General features: G+C 43.0%; 1 protein-coding gene across 5 annotated transcripts in view; it reads right to left on the minus strand.

The window, feature by feature from the left end:
- loaf (low-density lipoprotein receptor domain containing lost and found) overlaps positions 1–23,277 on the minus strand; it is a 104,928-nt gene that overhangs the window by 10,064 nt on the left and 71,587 nt on the right. The window contains exons 4-8 of one of the 5 annotated variants that reach the window (XM_080274712.1): positions 19,812–19,937; positions 14,701–14,868; positions 10,046–10,192; positions 7,859–7,882; positions 1,857–1,994 (exon numbers count right to left, since the gene is read on the minus strand). In XM_080274712.1, the coding sequence (XP_080130838.1) occupies positions 1,906–1,994; positions 7,859–7,882; positions 10,046–10,192; positions 14,701–14,868; positions 19,812–19,937 (554 nt within the window). In that variant the 3' untranslated portion in view covers positions 1,857–1,905. The remainder of the gene's footprint in view (positions 1–1,856; positions 1,995–7,858; positions 7,883–10,045; positions 10,193–14,700; positions 14,869–19,811; positions 19,938–23,277) is intronic. The other 4 variants (XM_080274715.1, XM_080274711.1, XM_080274714.1 and 1 more) reach the window with 4 other exon arrangements.

Below are 23,277 nucleotides of genomic sequence, written 5' to 3' on the forward strand. Positions count from 1 at the left end.
TAACAACTTGATAATTCACCTCTTACTCCCAGAACATCATCGGTTATCATAGAAAAAATAAATAAAAACAAAATAATTCCAGAGATGCTTATCTATGTTAGAAAAGTTGGCCAAATTAATTAAAGCAAGTCATGCCATGTCACTATTTAAAGCTGTAAGTTTATAAAACAAGCAGAATTATTTTTATGCAGACAAGGGTAGGACATCTGACTTTAAAAATTTAGCTGCTACAACAGTTTATTTATACTACACGTAACTTAGCCGTAAATCATATGTTCCCTGGCAAAATTCTTTACCTTATCTAGGGACAATGTATGTCACAACCAAGAAAAATACATAAAAATCAAAGATACTGCTGTAATCTCATTGCTTGCTTGGAATGTATTCTATACATCAGTATTGAAAGTTACTGCAAGTGCATCGGCATAGTTTCTTATATTCCTGTAGTAACCAATATGTAACATATGGGATGTATCCAAGTACTATGCATAACCACAAATGCAGCTTGCGGAATGGTGAATAAAACTGTGATAACCCAGGGATAAACAGAGAGGTCCAACCTTTTGTGTGTACAGACATACATAAAGAGAGTTGGAATCCCCCCTTCAAGTTTTTCCATGAATTATACAGTTTGTCTGCATCTATTAACAAAATTCAAATATGATGAAGGTCATGCCCTGCAGTTCCTTTTAAAAATCAAAAGGTGCATGGATGCAAAAAAGCAAGTGAGTCTGGGTTCCTACTGTGAAAAATTCATTGCTTAGAGGAAAATAATGCAGCTGTAGTTTATAAAAAGATAAGGTTATTTAGTAACATTAGGAGCTCAGTTGGTTAAACATCTGGCATCAAAAGTCACTAATTGCGCATTATAATAACCACTGTTAACATCACTGAACCTACAAAACAACTAGCTACAAAGCAAATAGTAATTCATATACATTTATCTCTTCAAAACTTTGTCACATGATGACAACACAAAGTGACCAATTATTTACACATGAACCAACTCATGCTATTAGTACCACTGTGTTAGTAGCAACTGACTATATCATTATTTAAGCAACAGTAAGTCTAAGCTATACTCTAGAGTAAAACATCTATATGAACTGTCAACCACTACAACTCCTCTGCACTGAAGTATCCACACTGCATCAAGCTGTGGTAATGCAGAGTGAGGTCCTACCAAGCTTTCACTAGATACAGTACAGTAACTCTACGTGTCTTACTGAACTACAACTGGCCTGGGAGACTGCTGGGTTTGGTTACATGACTTATTGGACCTACAAGACGATGTTCCGGGAGTGTGAGTGCTTACACATTGAGGGGAGGGGAAAACAATTAGGGTGACTGGATATAAATGGCTTTCTATGCTTGGCTCTGCACTTTTCCAAGAAATGCTACATGGAATCAATAACAATTACACACAAGTTACAAACTGGCAATGGTAGTTTCACAAGGGTTTTTCAACTACAAAACTATGACAGGAATAATGAAATCAAACAAATTGAAAATGGGTTCAAATGGTTACATGAGTACAGTGCAAATATACTACCAAAAGTATTTTAAACATAAAATTCCACTGAACACAAAACGATATCTCTAGTATGACAAAGATCTGCAATGTCTGATAAGTAACTGCAAAATCAATAATACTGTATTTAGTCCAAGAATGATGGTGAGAGAAAAAACAACAGCAATTTAAAACCTGAATACCACACGTTACTCAGGAGACAGTGTAACGACACTGAGCTCAGTACCAAAAATGAGTCCAAATCTGAGCCAAACATGGAAGGGCTTCACCAGTTTCACCCTATAGGCAAATAATCAGGTAGTGAGTTTGTTTCCCAGGCTCCTACCTTAATGGCTGAGGCAGGTGTAGGAGGGTAGTGAAGGCAAGAGGGGCGATTAAGGTAATGGGTAAATATATCGCGCGCTGCAACCCACTGTATACCCGGGAAAGTTTAGACCACCCGAGCCAGGAGATGGAGTGGTACCTGTAGGGGAGGGGTTGTGTTAGAGGGTGTGGGGGTGCGTGGGGATGTGGGAAGGGGGTATGTGTGTAAGGAGAGGGTGGATGAAGGGTGTGTGGCATGAATGAGGGGTCTGGTATGGGTACAAGACACTGTGAGGAAGAAAATGAGGTGAATAAGGATGCGTACAGCAAAGGAACAAGACTAGGTAAGGTATGAGGTGATAGATTAAGAGTGTGGAGCTTGTTTAGGTAGTGCAAGGCAGGTCTGGGTAATGCAGGGCAGGTTTGGGCAGGATGTGGGTAGGTTCAGGTAGTATGGGATTGGTTTTGACAGTGTGAGGCAGGTTTTGGTACAACGTGGATAGGTTCAGGTACTGTGGGGTTGATTTATGTAGGATGTGGGTGGGTTTTAGTGGTGTGAGGTAGATTTAGCTAGGTTTAGGGTAGGTTTCAGTAGCGTGGGGCATGTTTAGGCAATGTGGGGCAGGATTAAGGGCATCATCTTTTTTGACATGTTGCTCCTAAACTACAGTATTATGCCTAGAAGGCTGCATTTTACATCAGTTATTGACCTATATGAGTGATTGTTTGTGTACAAGTTTCATCAAATTCAGTTCATTAGATTTTTATTTGGAGATTTTTTTTGTCAAAAATTTCTAAATTATCTATAAGATATTAATAGACTCCTGAAGCAATACATAAAATTTGGCTTGCTATGTGGCAAACTAATCATAAAGTTATTTTACAGATTCTCTAACACGTTTTATGATACAGTAATCCCACAATTATCCGGACGTCCATTAGCCGGACCGTCCATTATCTGGATGCTGTGATCTGGCTGTTCAAAACCATTATTCATACATTTTTCCATTTAATCCAGAAAACATGCTTGCATCCGGGTGGAAATTATGGTCATACGAACATTTTTGCCCAGATGGGCTTTTTCTTTTTTTTTTTTAAATGTTTTTTAGGGCTGTGGTGATTGCTTGCCTGTGGTTAATGGGTCTGCTTGATCATAATTATTGCTTGCCTGTGGCTTATAGGTTTGCTTAACCAGATAGAATAGATTACAACACCAGGAATAAGTGCTGCATGATGTACTGTAGTGGCCTTTTGCAATGGCTTTCAGTGGTATGGTATGTACGAAGGGGGGGGGGGCCAGGTGAGAAATCCATTATCCAGACAGAGCCACTATCCGGACATGCCTTTGACTCTATTGTGTCAGATAATCAGGGGATTACTGTGTTTCCATTAGAAGAATATCATTGATTTTTTCTATTTCAATGAAAATCTAAGTTTCATATCTTACCAATTTCCTGGATGTTTGGCAAGCTCTGTACACCAAACATATTGTTATACAAACATTTCAATTAGAGAATTTATAGTAAATTTTATAGGCTTTCCAGTGGTGCCATTATTTTTTCTATAGCTTCATTAGTTTAGGAGCTAATGGGGTTCAAAGGTTAAAAACGTACAAAAAATCAAAGGTTAAAAACATACATTAAAAAAAATAAAATCGAAGTTATGAAAAGGCTTCCCTTTCACTTTTCTTCTAGATTCTCTCTCTCTCTCTCTTTTTTTTTTTTTTTTTTTTTTTTTTTATGATTGCATATGATCTAACTTATGAGTTTTGTTGGTACTTGGTCCCCTCCCATTACTGGGATATACATTTTATAATATTTGCATTATATGAATATCAGTAATTCTTTTTTAATTTCAATGAAAATTTAAGTTTTCTGTTTTACCAATTTCACTGATGACTGGCAAGCTCTGTACACCACACATATCATTATACAAATATCCCAATGACTTTATGGGCTTTCTAGTGTTGATTCCACATAGCATGTCAAATTTTATTGATAATTTAGAAATTTTGACAAAAAATCTCTAAATAAAAATCTAATGACCCAAAGCTGATGAAACTTATGTACAGGCAATGCCTCATACAGGTCAATGACTGAAGTAAATTACAATCTCCTAGCCCTAACAGTTTAGGAGGAACATTAAAAAAGATGATTAACTTATAAAGGTTCACACTTCAGTGCTCGATATGGGTGCACAGAAATGCAATTTTAAAACACATATATATTTCTGATGATTATAATACTTCACACAGAGACTGAGGGAGGATGCCAGAACTTCCTGAAATTTTCTCAGAATATTAGAAAATTTCACATTTTTTCTTCAAAAATAAAGACGATGTCCTTCAGCATATTGTGTGGGGCAGGTTTAGCGAAGGTGTGGAGAGGTTCGAGTAGTGTGGGATAGTTCAAGTACGTGGGGCAGGTTCAGGTACTGTGGAGTAGGCTCAAGTAGAATGGGACAGGTTCAAGTGATGTGGGGCAGATTCTAGTGGTGTGCAGTAGGGTCAAGTAGTGTGGGGTAGGGTCAAGTAGTGTGGGCAGGCTCAAGTAGTGTGGGGCAAGTTCAAATAGTGTGAGGTAGGGTCAAGTAGTGTGGGGTAGGGTCAAGTAGTGTGGGGCAGGTTCAAATAGTGTGGGATAGGGTCAAGTAGTGTGGGCAGGTTCAAGTAGTGTGGGGGAGGTTCAAGTAGTGTGGGGCAGGTCCAAGTAGTGTGAGGTAAGTTTAAGGAGTATAGGGGAGGTTTACGTAGTGTGGGACAGGTTTAGATAAGATATTGGTAGGCTTAGGTAATGTGGGGTAAGTTTCAGTAGTTAGGGGCATATGTGAGTTAACTGGGGGCTAAATTATGCTAATGATACTAAATGCTGGGTGACAGAGGATACTGACTGTGACAATGTTAGAAAAATACCATTTGCCAACAAAGATGGATAGACATGTTTTCTGGGTTCCTAATGGGTAAATGATCCATACAGTTAAGAAACACTGCTTTCTATCACTGAAAAAGTAACCCACCTCCACCTGATGCTTCACACATGGTTTCAGGTGTGGAAAACTTTGGAGTGTAGGGCAAGAAGTGCCTGTACTGTAGCCTGAGTTGAAAAGGTGGTCAATTTGTAGATGAGGAAATATGAGAACTGCAATGTCTCTAAGAACAATGACTGGATGTAGCCTGGACTCATGAAAAAAAAATGTGTGGTAAGATAACTACTGGACATAAACAACATTAAATATGGGAACACAAGGTGGGAAGAATAATGTATGCATGACCGAGTTATCGTTTACATTTACAGGGGTTCCCTACCAATTGTAATAATATATATGAAGTGTCATTAAAAAAATATTTAGAGAAACCTTGCCATGAATACTTTTACTGTGCTGAATCAATTATCAAAAGCACAGTAACTATCAAAAAACTAATTATTATCATGAAAAACAGTTATATGTTTGCCACAAGACTCCCTTCACAGCACAAAACTTGGAAAGTATCTGGTATCAATTTCGTATCATAATGCTACCTAATAACACTATACTATAATTATGATTTGAATATTTCAATAAAATGAAGGACACAAGAGTGAGAGAAATGCAGTCAGCTGAGAAGAATGTTTGTGGAATTACAGGGAGAGACAGACAGACAAATAAGGGAAGTTACAGAACATTATGATGTTGATGTGGGTATGCTGTAAGGTGTTAGAAGTACTCTGAGATGATTGGCAATGTAGAGAAAACGAAATATAAAAGACTGACTAAGAGAATGTGGGTGATATGGAGGGAAACAGAAGGAAAGGGATAGTGAGGATATGGTGTAGGGATGTGATGAAGAGGTATATAAATGAGGGAACAGTAGCGTGAGTTAAAGTGACTGCTGTCTGATAGTAGAAGACTGGGTGACATGTAGGTGATTAGTTTGTTGCCACCCCCCTCTGGGAGCTTTACATCATTTCAGCAGCACTTCTCTATGACTAGCACTATATTCTAGTGCTAATTTCTTGTTGCAGTTCAGCATTCATGGTACGTGTAATGGGATTGCAAGTTTAGTCCAAGCCAAAGTGAAAAGAATATAATACAGTACGTCTGTACACTGGCCAATCTTGACCAGCAATAGAAGGGGAAATAGCCATATCAAACTACTGGTGAGAAATATTTTGAACTATTTTAAAGTATGTAAATTAATTACAGTACTTCAGCAGTAGACACCAATATATTACAGATGCATTAATTAATTCCTGAAGTGAAAGATGAAATTTCAATGGAAGGATTGGTGTTATTGTTGTTGTTATTTCTGTGGCTCCTGGCTCTTCTGGACACAAATCCGATGGACTGCAACAATACAGCCACTTCAGTCGAGTGCCCATGATGATGTTTTGCTAGCAATATACTGCAGATGTGTCAGTATTGTGAAGGTGAGGTGTATGTGACGAGTATACTGTGATGTGAGAGGCAGCATTATAGCATGGGCAAAGTGGACTGTGTACTAGTTGTATACAGGTATTGTATTACTTCTGAAGCACAGGAATGATATAATAAGATGGGCAAGTTGCTGTCTCATTAAGGGTACTCAAATCTCTCTGTGAGGAACTATCTCTGGGTTGGATATTTAGACTAATCCGGAGGAGGTTCATGAAGGCCACTGTTTAGTGGAGCCGTGGTGGCTATGTGTTCATGCCATGGGGCATTAGACGGTGGTGGGAGGATATTTTAAAGATACACTATTCTGTACTGTATGCATACCATAGTTGTTTGCTTTCTGTTTTATTCTAATGGGAAGATGCTGCACACAGTCATAAGGATGCTGGAATTACTGCTGTTTTTGAGTGAAAGCCACTGCTGTCAGTAACCTCTATAAAGTTTTTTTTTTTTTTTTTTTTTTTTTTTTTTTTTTTTTACTACTATGCTAACAGCCCAGCACTGGCTACCTCTAGTTATTGTTGTATGGATGATGTGTTCTCACAGATTCTTTTGCACTGACCACAGGCAGTGCTTGTGAGAGTTTTCAGAGGACTGAGTTCATAAGAAAGGGTCAAGAGTGTATCTAGAGTGTTCCCAAAATACTGAAAAGTCTGAAGAAGCAGAGACCATTATAGTTTGTCCACCTTACCTTGGGAGATTTTCATGTTTTGCACATTATCTGTCAAATCTTAACACCATAGTAGAATACAACAATATTTTATTTCTACATCCTCTCCACAGCACTTCTTCATGCCTAGCATCAAATTCTAATGTTAAATTTGTTACAGCTTGATGATAAAGTAAGACTATGCTTGGGGTCTACACCTTATTCATAACACATCTTCATGATTACTATATTTTAGCACTAATGTCTTGTTACAGCTAAGCATTCAAGATGGAAAAATAACAATCTTAGGCCAGGTCAAAGTGGATAGAATTTAGCTAAGTAGATGATTACACAATGCTGAAGGCATCTGTCATTATTCAGTGATGGCATGATGCCAGACTCACTAATAAATTTACAGTCACTACTCTCTCATATTCTAATTTGTTCCTGTAGGAAAAACAAGGAAAGAAAACTTCAAAGTTTTACAATGTCTCTTATTCCTCATCCAAAAAGAAGTCTTGGTAATGACAAAGAAATAATCATGAAATGTTTTCAGTTTTTGCTGAAAGACAAGGAAGGAACAGCAGTAGTGGCTGCAACTCCACATTTATATGAATATGAACCCAGTAGACTACAGGCTTAAGTTGCCCTCCTGCAGACCTCTATCCCCCTGTCTGGGAAAGGGAAGCTATTGAGGGGTATTTGTATAACCAGGGAGTGGAGCTGCCTAATTAAATCAGACCCACCAGCTGAAGGCCTTCCTCTTCAGCACCTTCGACACATCCCATGCCTCTTGTTCTTCAGACAAATCAAAATCTGACTTATGGGAGGGGGTTCATCATAAATACGTTTGAAAATCCCACACATGGACAGCTTTGTTGATGAGGGGAAAAGTAAGGATCATGGGATGGGGAAAGAAACATGCTGGATGTGGAGGGTGCAATGGAAAGGGAAATAAACTTTACCTGCAGCAGATGGAACAGGGTTGACTGGGGATGAAAAGCAAAAAAGCATTATTTAGTTAAGCTGCGTATAAATCAAGCGGATGGAAAGGGTGATGGAAGCTATGTATTCTGGAGGTGTAATTACTGTACATAAATATGATGGGATTTATCTCGGCTGCTACTTAATGGGGACATCTTACCTAAGCTGAAAAGGGTTTAACTAAAACATATCTTACCAAAGCTGAAAAACATAAGCTGAGTAAAACTGTCTTGTAATATCTAGAATAAAATATAAAATGGCATATTAAAGGTGAATGGGCTACTAAGATTATTTCTAATACATACAGCCTGGGAACTGGGAATTAAAAAGACGTATTCAAGCTAAAGAGTTTGATCTGAATAAAACAGTCGAGCAGAAGAGGCTTACTAGTATGACAATGTAATGCTATACCTCAGGAATGACACATTTTATACTTTGTGGGAGGGAACTGCTTTAGTGGTACACTGGGTGGCCTGTATACCAAGCTTTCCAATCATGTGTGTTGCAGGGACAGCATCAACATAACCAGTATACTCTGCTGTCCAGCCATGCAAACATCCTCTAACTGCCTCCCTATCCCCCCAAAGAAGGATGGTGGAATGCTAGAGGAACTACTTCAGCTTGCAGTCCTTCACGTAAACATTTCAGATGAACCTGGTGCTGCAACAACAGTACTGCTATTACTACTGCTTCTACTATTACCTCCTTCTGCCACAGCACATCATCTTTATTTTATTTTTGCTGCTGTAAGACTCTTCTGTTCAGTTTACTTAACGAAGATCCCTAACTGAAAGCATTAATGAAGGCTATTTTAACTCCTCCAGTTAGAAACGTTTCTCATGAGCTGAATATATGGCATGAATAAAATCTACCAAATTCTCATGCTAATGGGAAAAAAAAATAAATAAAATAAAATTCCCTTGCTACCTAGAGAGCAGATCTGACAGTTTCCACAATTTACATTCCCAGCTGTATGGTACATACCATACACTTAGAACTGCTTGTAGTGTGTGGTTGGGGGAATAATTTTGTGAGCTTGGGACACTATTTTTTCTTTTTCATAACTGCAGGAATGTGTATTAAAGCAGAATATGTACTGCAAAGTAAACTGAAAGAAATTCTGATAACAAAGATAAGGCCTGGAGTTGCATGTGTCAGTACTAAAAATAGAAGCAAACTGCTGTTATACTAAAGGATGGGATATGAGATGGTAATATAATGAGAGATAAAAGAAATTGGGGATGGATGGAGAAATATGAGTCAGCACTAGAAATAGGGGCAAAAGATCAGCAAGTACAAAAAGATGGAACAAACAAATGGAAAAGTAAATAAAAAAGTAGCTGAAAGAAATTAAGGACAGACTGAAGGAAACAGAGAACTGGAAGAGATAAACAGTGAAGAGAGTAAGGGCTGACTGAGGTATTCTGCTGAGAAAAATATACATGATGAGAAAACAAAGTAGGTAGGAAAGGAAGAAATGAAATAAAAGGTGAGAGAGAGAGAGAGAGAATCACAACCTCCAACCTACCTGAGGAAATGACTGGGGTGTGGTGGGTGAATAATAATAATAATAATAATAATAATAATAATAATAATAATAATAGTAAATTTAATAATAAAAAGAATGTAATGCACCCATATATACAAAGGGATGACTGAAGTGTGCTGTAAAATATAGAGAAAAGATGTATGAATAAAGAGATTTAGAAAAAACAAAGACATTAACTGCAATGGAATGAAATGGAAATAAAGAGGAAAAAGAAGAACAAATACAAAAGTTAAGAAAAAGAAATGATAGTAAAGTGAAAGGTGAGATGGAGAAATTAAAAAAAAAAAATGAAAGTAGAAACAAAGATAAAAATAACACTAAGAAATAATGCTGAAAGAGGAGAAGAGAAAAGGATATAAAAACAAAAAACAAAAATAAATGAAATGAATAACACTATAAGGCAAAAAAATAAAAGGGGAAGATATGAAGAACACAGAGAAAAGAGAGAGAGGTACAGAGAGGGGGAAAGAGAAGAAATGACCAATAAAAAAAATAGAGATAAACCTGGAGAGATGAGACTGCAGAATAACATAAGTAAAAAGTAAGAAAAAATAAAACACACACACACACACACACACACACACACACACACACACACACACACATACAAAATACATACCTGGAGGGATGACTGAGGTGTGCTGGGGTCCACCTGGGTACGGGGGAGGCTTCTCGACCATGACAGTGCCGAAGGTGCCATTAGTGCCAAAGTTGCCTCCGGCGTCCATCATCGGGCCTGCGGGGTAGTGGTGCCCGCTTGAGGTGACTGAGGGTAGATAACAGGTAGTACGAGTAAAAGGAGGATTTATATTTACTAGAAGGTAAGTGGGAGGAGGTGTGATAGGCATACATTTAGGCCTTTTTCTGTTTCTGTATGGAATGCCCATTTGAAGAAACTAAGGGCAAATAACATATGAGTAGTACTGGCTGGAACCCCACGTTCATCTGAAATGTAAACCTAGTAGACTGGGTAGTCAGATATCTACGTGTATTTTTGTTCTCTATGATGTGTCCGTTTGCTGCTACCAGACGATTTTGTTAAACTTAAGTTAGGCCTTTTGTAACAGTAGTAGTTAGCAGTTCCTACCCAAGGCTCATCTGAATGTGTATCCAGTGGACTGCAGGCTGAAGTTATCCTTCTGCAGACAACCATCTCTTTTGGGGAGACAGGGAGTGAGATGACGGCTGTTTGTATGACCAGGTAGTGAATTCACCTGGTCATATTGGTGCCACCACGTGAAGGTGTCCCTCTCTAGCATTCCTCCTGTACTGTATTAAATGGCTTAGTTATGGCTATAAATAACCCCTTCAATTTAACATGTACTGCTTAAGCTAAATAAAATCGTCAGGAGATGGCATGAAAAAAAAAAAAAAAAAAAAAAAAAAAAAAATCCCATGTTAAAACCAATTACAGGAAGGCGTAGTCAAGAACCGTTAATAAAATCGGGTGGTGACGGCTGAAGTTGACCCCTTCAGTCCGATGACATATATCATTTTTTCTTGCTACCACCAGACCATCCCATGCAACTCAGCTCAGACCGCTAGTAGTGAAGATGTTAACTATATATCTAACCCTCTCCCCTGTTCGAAATTTCTCCAGTGCCAAATTAAATCATCAGAAGATAGTGAGACAAAAAAAAAAAAAAAAAAAAAAAAAAAAAAATTGCATCATCGGATTAAATGAGCTAAAAAAAAGTCCTCGAACTGATGGTGTTAATGAGAGAGGCATTGGACTCGTCTCCTCTCCCCTCCTCCCTCAGAAGCAGCCAGGAATGCGCCACCCTCCTGTGCATTATAAATGACTGCCTCCTTCGCCTCCCCCAGTAATTATTTTCCTGCAGAGGGATTGAGAGATAGTAACTGATGCCATTGGGTGGAAGTATGCAGGGAATAAAGGGAGGTAGCAGTAGTAGTTGCAGCGGTGGTGGTGGGGGTTGTTGGTGGTGGTGGTGGTAGTAGTAGTAGAACAGCAGTATTAGTAGTGGCAGTGGTGGTAGTAGTAGTAGTAGTAGTAGTAGCAGTAGTAGTAGTAGCAGCAGTAGTAGTAGTAGCAGCAGTAGTAGTAGTAGTAGTAACTGCAATCCCAGGCTTATCTGGGTGTGAACCAGGTGAACTGCAGGCAGAAACTGCTCCTCCTTCAGCCAACTATCTTCCATTTAGGGGATAGGGACGGGGTTGAGAGGCGCTTGTATGACCAGGCAGCTCCACCGTCTGCTCATGCAGGTGCCACCACAAGAAGGCGTCCCTCTCCAGCACTATCCTCGTAGTGAAGTGGTTTAGTGAGAGAGACCTGGGAATCAACCTCCTTCTCGCAGCACCAAGCCAGCGTCTCTCATGCATTAAAATTGACCGTATTCTCCCTCGGTAATTTTTCAGTGGAGAGAGAGAGAGAGAGAGAGAGAGAGAAATAATAAATCCGCGAACGTTTTCCATGTTGAAAAAAGATGAGTGGTGGCAACTATGTAATGAAAATAAATGAATAAATGGAATAAAATAAATTAATTAGTAAGGTGTCGTATTGAGATAATAAAAACGGAAATAAATAATGTTCCAACGCCCTCCACGCTAAATTAAAATCGTCAGGTATTAGCAGAAATGTACCCCCCCCCCTTTTCTCTTTCTCTCTCTCCTCGTAATTATTTTCAAGTGTGAGAATGGGGTGACAATTTTTCTGACCTCTTCCACTTTTATCCGGCGTTCTGCGGAATTCTTTTGCTCTTTTCATAGGGTCATCTCTCTCTCTCTCTCTCTCTCTCTAAGGGAGGATGGAAACTGGCACTTTTCATCAGCTCTCTTTCACACCTTTCATTTTCTCTCCTTACAGCTTTCATTTCCCTTTGCTATATTTTTACGGCGCTCGAAAATTTGTTCAGCCCGAGAACGTCATTTTACATTTCATTCTTCCTATATTCTGGGCAATTTATCTATAGCTCATTCATTTTAACTAGGCACAGGTTTTCGTCCTTTCGTAGCCTTTCTCGCGGATCTCTGGCAAAACACGGCAACACTACAGCTCTACATCTTTTCCATAGCACTTCTTCGTGATTAGCACTACATTCTAGCGTTAAGCTTTTGTTATGGCTCAGAATTCAAGATGGACGGACGGCAATCTAACGCCTACTTAAAGTGAACAGGGTATAGAGAGAGAGAGAGAAAAAAAAAAGGCATTTCTTCGCCCTGGTTGAACATCCCACTTTCTTTTAAGGTATTTTTCATTAACGGTCACTTTTACACATTCATTTTTGTTTTCCTCTTCTCGTTCGCCTCACGCCATTTTCTCCCTTAATTCCCACTAAAAGGAAGACTCATCCCCTAAAACATATTTCGAAGAATTTAATTTACAGGCTGCGAGGATTCAGTCGCGTTCTTTCCGTTTCTCTGATACCAAGTCGCATTCTTTCTCTTGCCAATTATTCTTTAGGTTTGCGATAGGTGGGTTGGGGTTATCTCTCTCTCTCTCTCTCTCTCTCTCTCTCTCTCTCTCTCTCTCTCTCTCTCACTCTCCCATTTTCAAACCCATCTTCTTGATCCATCTTACTCCCCCACCCTCCTAAATATTCCAAATTCCTCTCTCTCTCCCCCATCACCCCCTGCCTACCTCACTCCACCTTCATTATCTCCCTACCTCCCTTCCCCCAACCAAACACTCGACCACAGCCTATCCCTCCCCAATCCTCCTCCCCTCATCCATCATCCCCACCCCAAGTGCCACCCACCACTCTACCACACCCCCTCACCTCTACCATCATTACTCCCCCACTCATTCACTACCACCCTCAACAACTGTACTCCCACCCACCCCCTCACCTCAACTTCCCTCCCTCACCCATTCCCCCTACACCTATCCACCCAGCCAGTACCCAGCATCTCCCTCTCACCTCCTCTCCTCTCCCCCACCCATGCCCCCCACAATTCCTCTCTCCCACCCATCTCCCCAATCCTATTCACCCAGCCATTACCCAACATCCACTAACCTCAATTCCTCTCCCCCATCCATCCTCCCTCACCTCTATCCACCCAGCCAGTACTCAACATGCCCCTTCCCACTTTAACCCCTCCACTCCCCCACCCATTCTCCCTCACCCCTATCCACCCACCAGTGCCCAACACCCTCTCGCTTCAACTCCTGTACCCCACCCATCCTCCAATCAGTGCCCAACACCCCACCATCTCAACTTCTCTCCCTCACCCATCCCCCCATCCCTATCCCCTTCCATAAATCCCACGTACAATACAGCCTTGTCTCTATTACCATCCCACATTCGCTACAGCTGCTGTCTCCGCTGCACTGCTGGTAATATATTGCTACATGCGTATTCTCGAGGCATGGGCAGGCTTCGTAGTAAGTTTTCGTGATTTATTTAGCTTATTTCGCCTTCGCATTCGTTGCCATGGAGACACTGTAGTTTTTATTCATTACATATGTAGCGTATTTCACCTTCATATCCGTTGCCACAGAGATATTTCGTAGTTATTATGGATGGATGGATGGATGGATTAGTCATTATTTATTTACTGTAATTTCACCTTTATATTCCTTGCCATAGAGACACTGTAGTTATTATTCTACTATTACTACTACTACTACTGCTGCTGCTACTACTACTATTACTACTACTACTACAACCAAATATCAGATTACGCCTCAAGGAAGAACTGAACAGCCACATCCAATAGAAGATGACACTCCTCTGCCAGAATTGTGTCCTGCCTATCATCTCTCTCTCTCTCTCTCTCTCTCTCTCTCTCTCTCTCTGTAGCAGCCGTATATCCACACACCCTCCCCCCCACATATATAATACCGTAATATCAAAGCCATACCTCAAGAACAGTAATAAAAACTTTCACTCTGCCTCTTCCTTAATTCACTAGGTATTTCTGGCTACTGCTGGGGGTGTGGCAGGTGTAGTGCTCTGGTGTAGGGGTATATGCACACCACCACACCCACACCACAGAAGTACACACCACAAGGAATACACAGAGCCAAACTTCATCACACACACACACACACACACACACACACACACACACACACACACACACACAAACCCCCCCACCTCACGACTGAAGTACACATAGATACACTTTTACACTTATACAATACCTAAATACACAGCCATACCAGAAATGAACACGGCTACACTACTAATACCATTGCATACTTAACTACACCACAAGAAAGATAAAGGAAGATAAACACACACACACACACACACACACACACACACACACACACACACACACACACACACACACACACACCTCTAAACTCACTAGGTATGGCCGGGTGCTGCTGAAGGTGTGGCTGACGCAGGGCTCTGTTGCGGCGGTATATGCACACCACCACACCCACACCACAGGCACAGCACAGGAACGCCACAGACGCCACGATGGTCACCAGCAGAGGGCCTGACACACCCAGGTCCTCCCACAGTGGTACCGCTGGAGAAGGAGTGAAAAATTTTAGATCAGAAATTCCACCATCGTAAATATTAAGCATACTAATAAATGAATAAATAAATAAATAAGAGGTAATCATAGGTACACTGATGATAATCAATAAATAATCATAGAGGCATAGATGAAATTGCACTCCACCATCGTAAATATTAAGCACACTAATAAACAAATAAATTAATTAATTAATTAATACGAGGTAATCACAGGTACACTGATGATAATAATAATAATAATAAATAAATAAATATCACAGGGACATGGATGAAATTACACAACTTTACAGATAAATAATTACTCCCAACAGTGAAAGAGCAGAACTTTTCATTAGGATTACGCAAAAGAATGAAAGAAAAATCACACTCCTGACCTTCTTCTCACTACAACACAGGGAAGGTGTAAATGCTGAAGGTGTAAATGCTGAAGGTTTGTTGAAGGTGTAAATGCTGAAGGTGTAAATGTTGAAGGTGTAAATGCTGAAGGTGTATATGCTGAAGGTGTAAATGTTGTGAGTGTAAATGCTGAAGGTGTAAATGCTGAAGGTGTAAATGTTGTGAGTGTAAATGCTGAAGGTGTAAATGTTGATGTTGAAGGTGTAAATGCTGCTGTTTGTTCACCTTTACAGCCTACTCCTTTATCATTTCTAATCCTCTCTCTCTCTCTCTCTCTCTCTCTCAGTCTCTCTCTCTCTCTCACACACACACACACACACACACACACACACACACACACACACACACACACACACACCCTAACAGCGCCACCCTAACACTAAAACAATCAAATCCTCCCCCAAATCCCTTAACAGGCAAGCATATTCCCAATCCCCTAATCCCTATCCCCAATCCACTAATCCCTATCCCCAATCCCCTAATCCCTATCCCCAATCCCCTAATCCCTATCCCCAATCCCCGGCTCCAATCACTCCCCGTCTAAGAGTGTAAAGATGCATATGAAGGTGACCATGGCAATAAATATAACGCTTAGACTCACTCTCTCAAGGGGTCTTAATCTCACGGCAATCTTCTTATCTCCCCCACTCTTCTATTCTTCAGTTTTAATCTCTCTCTCTCTCTCTCTCTCTCTCTCTCTCTCTCTCTCTCTCTCTCTCTCTCCACCTTTTTACCACTCCCTTTTTCGTCTCTCCTCTTCTCTTCCTCGCTCTCTCCCTTCCTTCCTTCATCTCTCTTCTCCCTCTGCTTCTCTTTCTTCCTTCTTCCCTACTCTTTCTTCCTCATCTACATTTCTACTTTCTTCCTAGCCTCCCCTCGCTCCTTTTCCCCCATCTCCCCTCACTCTCTTTCCCTCCACTTCCTCCCTTTCTCCCTGTCGATCTCCTTACCCATCTCCTCTCCTCTTCCTCCACACTTCCCCTCCTCCTCTCCCTCCATATTCTCTTCTTTCTCCTCCTCCAATTTGCGTGGGCCACTTCTCACTCTACCCCCACTTGCACCTCTCCCTCAATACCCCTCCTTCCCCTCCCTCCTTCCCACCCCTCCTTCCCTTCCTCCCTAACCATTCTTTCTCTCTCTCCTTCCATATTCCTTCCTTCCATTTTTTCATCTTCCTTCTTAATTTTCTTTCTCCCTCTTCCCACTGACTCTCTTCCCTCCTCTCGAATCATTTCCTTCCCTCCTTCCTCCCTCCTAACCTCCCATCCCTCCTTCCTCCCTCCTAACCTCCCATCCCTCCTTCCTTCCCTCCCTCCATCATCCGCATCCCTCCTATCCTCCCTTTCAAATAACTTCCTCTCTCCCAACATCTCTTCCTTCCTTCCTCTCCCCCCTTCGTCCTCCCCATCCCTCCTCTTCTTCCTCTCTCCCTCTCCTACCCACCCCCTCTCCCTCTTCCGTCTTCCCTCTCCTTCCATCCTTCCTACGCATCTCCCTCCTTCCCCCTCTCTTCCCCCCCTCCGTCTTCTCCCTCCCTCCTTCCTACCCCTCTCCCTGCTTCCCTCCCTCCTCTCTCCAATCTGGGTGGGTCTCTCGTGGACTCTCCCTAAGCTGGTAATTGCCCCACTACTAAGCACCCTCCTCTTACCTTCTTCACTAAATACCACCACATAATGAAATTCCACCTTCTCTCTCTCTCTTCTATCTACGTCTCCTTCCCCTCTCTCTCTCTCTCTCTCTCTCTCTCTCCTATCTACGTCTCCTTTCTCTCTCTCTCTCTCTCTCTCTCTCTCTTCTATCTACGTCTCCTTCCTCTCTCTCTCTCTCTCTTCTATCATGTCTCACTTTATTCTCCTTCCTCCTTTCTTCCACCTCTCTCTTTACTAATGTTCATCCCTTCTCCTTTTCCTACTCCAGTTATTTCTCTCTCTCTCTCTTTCTTTCTCTCTCTCTCTCTCTCTCTCTTTCTCTCTCTCACCCCTGAAGCTTATTTTAATCGTTCGTCCTTTTTTATCGCTCGGTTATGATGATCCTTGTCTAATCAAACTCTCTCTCTCTCTCTCTCTCTTTCTCTCTCTCTCTCTCTCAACAACAAACATTACCACAATTAACCACACCATCATTAACACCACCACCTCTACCACCATTACCACAACTACCACCATCCTTATCCCCTATCACTACCACCACACCCATTACTATAACTACTATCACAATTGCCACTACCACACTTACCATGGTCATAATTATCACTACCATCACCACTACTACTACTACTACTACCACCACTACTACTACTATCACCTCTACCACACTCACCATAACTAACCCCCCAGAAATACCACTACCACCATTGAAAGAAAACTACTACTACTATTACTACTACTGCTGCTGCTGCTACTACTACTACTGCCACTACTACTACAACTACCATCATAAACAACTACCACTTCACACAGGTCATTACCCCCTAAGATGAAAGACGGGGAGGGGTAAAAATTCTCTCTCTCTCTCTCTCTCTCTCTCTCTCTCTCTCTCCATTAATTCTGACTCTCTGAGATTTCGTTCACATCTTTCCCATCAATTGCTTCACTCTTTATTTTCTCTACCTCATAATTCTCTCTCTCCCCCCCCTCTCTGTCTCCTCGCTTTTGCCCCCCCCCGTCTCTCTCTCTCTGTCTCTTTGTCCCCCCCCCTCTCTCTCTGTCTCCTTCTTCCTGTCCCCCATCCCCGTCTCTCTCTCTCTCTCTCTGCTTCCTTCTTCCTCTGCCTCGCTCCTTTATGTCTACAGCTCCCACTCACTCCTCCTCCCATCCCTCACTCCCCCTCTTTCCTCCCTTCATTTCTATGCTTCTCCCTTCCCCTCCCTCATTCCCTCTACCTCCTTATGCCTCCCTCTCATTCCTCCTGCCTCTCCTTTCCTTCCTTCCTTCCCCCCCCCTCTCTTCCTGCATGCTTCTTCATTTTTTCCGCTTTCCCTGTCACTCACGCCTCCGTTCTCTCTCTCTCTCTCTCTCTCTCTCTCTCTCTCTCTCTCTCTCCTTGCCTACCAACCTATCTTCTCTGCCTTACCTGCTCCTGCCTCACTCTGCCCCACTTCCACTGCCTGCCTACACCTCCCTACATCCATATTCATCTACGCCTGCCTAACCTCACGTACCCTGCCTGCCTCTCCCTGCCTTTCTACCCCTCACTACACTCTTCCTACCTTTCCTACCTCTTCTTTCTACTTAACCACCTCCTCCTGCCTACCCCTACATTCACCCTGCCTACCAAACCCTGCCATCACTATCCCTCTCTGTCAACCCTGCCTGATGTGGAAGTGGAGGTGATGGTAGAGTGAAGGTGTTATTAAGCATGACAGGACCTTGCTTACTCCCTTACACACACACACACACACACACACACACACACACACACACACTCTCTCTCTCTCTCTCCCTCTCTCCTTCACTTCCCCTCCTAACCCCTTCTTCCAAGTGTGGGGGTGGTGGCAGAGAGAGAGAGAGAGAGAGAGAGAGAGAGAGAGAGAGAGAGAGACCACACGAGACCAGACCCGAGACCAGCCTAGACCAGCGGCACTCGGGTTATTGATTAGTAAGGTGTGACTTGCCGGGGGGAAAGAGGGAGGGAGGGGGAGAAGGAGGGAAAGAAGAGGGAAGAGGGGGAGAGGAAGGAAGAGGGGAAAAATGGAGGGAAAGATGGGGGAAGGGTGGAGGGAAAGAAGGAAGAGAGAGAGAGAGAGAGAGAGAGAGAGAGAGAGAGAGAGAGGTAAGAATTAGATGAAAAGATATGACGGGAGGAGGGGAGAGGGGGAAGGAGGGAGGGGAAAAGAATGGGGAGAGAGGAAAGAGGAAGGAGGGGAGGAAGGGAGATAAGAATCGGACAATGGATGAGGAATAAGGGGAGGGAGGGAGGGAGAAGGGAGACAGAGAGAAGAGGAAAGGGTGAGGGAGGGACAGAGGGAATGAGGGGGGAGGGAGGGAGGAAGGGAGGGAGGGAGGAAGGGAGGGAGGGAGGGAGGGAGGAAGGGAAGGTCAGAGTTATATAAAGGAAAAGAAAGAAACAGATCTGAAAGAAAGATAGAGGGGAGGAGGGGGGAGGGAGCGAGGGAGGGAGGAAAGATGGGAGGGAGGAAGGGAGGAGAAGGAAGGACTGGCAGAAGAAGGGAAGGAAGGAGGAAGGAAGGGAGAAATGAGGGAGCGAAGATGGAGGAAGGGAGAAAGAAATTTATCTGGAGAGAGAGAGAGAGAGAGAGAGAGTGGAAACTGGGAAGGATGGGGGGGGGGAAGCAAAGTAATGAGTTAACAGAGTGGAGAGGAAGGGAATACGAGAGAGAGAGAGAGAGAGAGAGAGAGAGAGAGAGAGAGAGAGAGAGATTCATATAATAAGCAAAACAAATCGCTAAGGAAAAGGTGTTATGGAGTTGTATTACGAACGTGGGCACCTTGTCAAGCGCGAGGACTCAACAGGACAGTAAGGTGTAACAGACAAAATAAATCGCTAAGGAGAAGGTGTTAGGGAGTTGTTACGTACGTGGGCACCTAGCCATGCGCGTGGACTCGTCACTTCCGTCACCGCAGTGGTTCACGCCGTCACACATCAACGCACGATCCACGCAGTAGTTGGTCGTCTCGCAGCGGAAATGCATGCACGTGTGTTCTGAAAAGGTAGAAGAGGTACAGCATCATCATCATCATCATCAGTAAAATCATCAGCATCATTATTATTAGACATCATCATCATCATCATCATCATCATCATCATTAGAAGTCTAAGCACTGGTGTTCTGATCGCAAGGGGACACTATCATCATCAACATCATCATCACCATCATCACCATCAGTATCAGCATCAGTATACATTTCCATCAACATCATCATCATCACCATCAGTATCAGCATCAGTATACATTTCCATCAACATCATCATCATCACCATCATCAACATCACTATACATCCCCTTCAACACCCCTTCCCCATCACGTATTACATTATGCATTTATTCAACATCCACATCACTTTTTACGCTTCCGGACACACCTCGAGTAGTGAAGGGATTGATGAATGATGTATAAGGATTCTCTACACTGAACAGTCTCCCCAAAAATGAAAAACAAAATAATCTAGTGGTAGTAAGCGTGGAGAAGATATTTTTTCATTTTTATCATCATCATCATCATCATCATCATCAGAAAGGAGACAAAATATATCATTAGGTTTATCACTATCATGAGGGTGAGGGTGAGGGTGGGGGGTGAGGGTGGGATGGGGGTGAGGGTGGAGGTGAGGGTGAGGGAGGGTGAGAGGGGTAGGGTTGAGAATAGGTGAAGAGTGGGAGGGGGTGGGGTTGGGGTGGGGGTGGAGCTGAGGGTGGGGGTGAGGGTGGGGTGGAGGTGAAGGTGGGGTTGGGGTGAGGGGTGAGGCGGGGTGAAGTAATAACAAGTTAGAGGTTCTGGGTGTTGACGGTAATTGCTACCTGCCGCAACTTTCACACGCCACGCCACACTCAGGCAGGCAGGCAGGCGGGGTAGGCGGGATAGGCAGGCAGGCAGGCAAGATACACAGGCAGGGTGGGTAGTCAAGATAGGCAAGGTCGGCAAGCAAATAAGGAAGGCAGGGTAGGTAGGCAGGAAGGGCTGAAAGGGCAGGAAGGCAGAGAGAGAGGTGGGCAGGGGCAAGGTGAAGGAGGGGCAAGTTGGGTAAGGAAAGGAAAGGTAAGAATTGAGTTTACCTTAAGTACGTGGATTTTAAGAACGGATTAAAGGTATAACATCTTCAAAGGACATGACAGAACGGCTGTTAAAAAATACTTAGGTAGCGTAAATTATAAAGGTAGAATAATTATGATCCCCAATTCCTCCATTCCTATGTAATTTCCATGACAGTTTTTCTACGAGGCATGGCAGTCCTCCTAATTCTCCCTACCGGTTTGGGCTGCAAGGTTTGGTGTGTGGGGAGGGGGGAGTCTTTCTGCTTTGCTATCCTTTTCTATAACCTACCCTATAAAAAAAACAGCTTCGCAGGGATAAAAATGGCTGTTGCTGTTTGCTTCCCTTTATAATTCTCGGTAGGGTAAAGGGAGAGAGAGAGGGGATGCATTTAGGAGACGCGCCAGTAGTTCCAAGCCTCAAGGGGCGACTGAGGATGGATCTGTTTCTTGAAGGGTGCTATCAGGGGGGTAAGTCGGGTCTTCTAGTCTTACGTGCTATGGTTTAAGATAGTCCAGCCTCGGCCCCCTATTTCCCGAAGGTAATTATGAAAGAAAATAAAAGACGGGGGAGGGAGGGAGGGAGGGAAGGAGGGAAGGAGGGAGAGAGGGAGGATGGATGGAGCGTTGAATAAATGAAGAATGAAAGGAAGAATGAAAGAGAGGAAGGAAAGAAAGAAAGGAAAGAAGGAAGGCAAGAAGGAAGGAAGGAACGAAGGATGGATGGAAAAAAGGAAGGAAAGAAAGAACAAAAAAAGAATGGAAAGAAAGAAAGAAATAGGGAAAGATAAAGGGAAGAAGGTAATAAGAGAGCGAGAGGAGGAGCAGAAAGTGAGGAAGAGGAGAAGGAGTGAAGGACCGAGACTGAGGGCAAAGAAGGAGGCAGACAAATGGAAGGAAAAACGAAGGAGTGAAAGTCAAAGGAGGAAGGAAGGAGCGAGGGAAGGATGAAGGAAAGGGGTGGAAGGGGAGAGAAAGAGAGACGGGAAGAAGGAAGGAGAGGAGAGAGGAAGGAGAAGTAGGGAGGCAAAAAGAAGGAAGGAAAACGGGGGGAAAGGAAAGAGAGAGGGAGGGAGGGAGGGAGGGAGGGAGGGAGGGAGGAAGTCGGACAGGAAGGAAGGGTTAAAGGGAGAAAAGGTTAGTAGGTTGAGGTGAGGCAGGGAGTTGAAAGGGTGAGGCAGGGAGTAACCTGGGTAAGGCAGGGAGGGGGAAGCATGAGAAGTAAGGAGGGAGGAGGCAGGGTAAGGCAGGAGGAAGGCAAGCGGGTAGGCAAGATAGCAAGGAGGGAGGCAAGAGGGTAGGTAAGATAGCAAGGAGGGAGGCAGGGGGGTAGGCAGAAGTAAACAGGGCGGGAGGGAGCGATAAGGCAGGCAGGCAAGCAAGCAGGGAGGGAGGGAGGGAGAGGGAGAGGGAGAGGGAGAGGGAGAGGGAGAGGGAGAGGGAGAGGAAGAGGGAGAGTGGAGAGAAAGGAAGGAAAATGAGGAGGATGGGTATACGAGGATGGAAAGAGGAAAGGGGGATGGTTAAAAGGAAAGAGAGAGAGAGAGAGAGAGAGAGAGAGAGAGTCTACCACATAATCACATACGTTACACAGACCAAACAGGCCCAAAGAAGCAGTCCGACCCTAATATTAATAAACAATCCAGCTCTATTATCACAAAGCTCCCCAGAAAGCTCTCCCCCCCCCACCCACCCCACCTCCACCAGCCCCCTCCGGCCATGAGCGGCAAAGGGAACTATTCGGAACATCGCCTTGAAATCAAATAACACTTCGGGGAAATTTCATGGGACTGGCAGAAAGTAGGAATGAAAAGAAAATTGCTCTGAAAGTTGGTATAAACACAGAACACGTCTCCTCATACCTAAAGAGGGTCCAAGTCGGGCTGAAACTGTCTTACCTTCTCATTAAACAAATAATTCGTGTGTTATATAAAGCCTTTGATCTTGTGATGGGTTAAATGGGCATCCTGTGAGATTTAGGTCATTTCCCTTGAGAGAATAGAAGGAAATATTGAAAAAAAATAAATTATAATGTTTGTGTGTCTTGGTTATTATATCGCCGTAGATTGACAGATAGATAGATAGATAGACAGATTGACAGATACAAATATAGAGGAGACAAACGCAGAGATAGACCGATAGATATTTAAAAAGAGAGAGAGAGAGAGAGAGAGAGAGAGAGAGAGAGAGAGAGAGAGAGAGAGAGAGAGGCAAAACTTTCTCTCCAACACAAACTTTTCCTCCTTGCTACCTACTGATCCCTCTCATCTCACCTCCCTCCTCTACTCCATC

This window comes from Coenobita brevimanus, chromosome 59 (genome assembly GCF_032717465.1).
Source record: "Coenobita brevimanus isolate Jiangsu-jjx chromosome 59, ASM3271746v2, whole genome shotgun sequence".
Classification (NCBI taxonomy): Eukaryota; Metazoa; Arthropoda; class Malacostraca; order Decapoda; family Coenobitidae; genus Coenobita; species Coenobita brevimanus.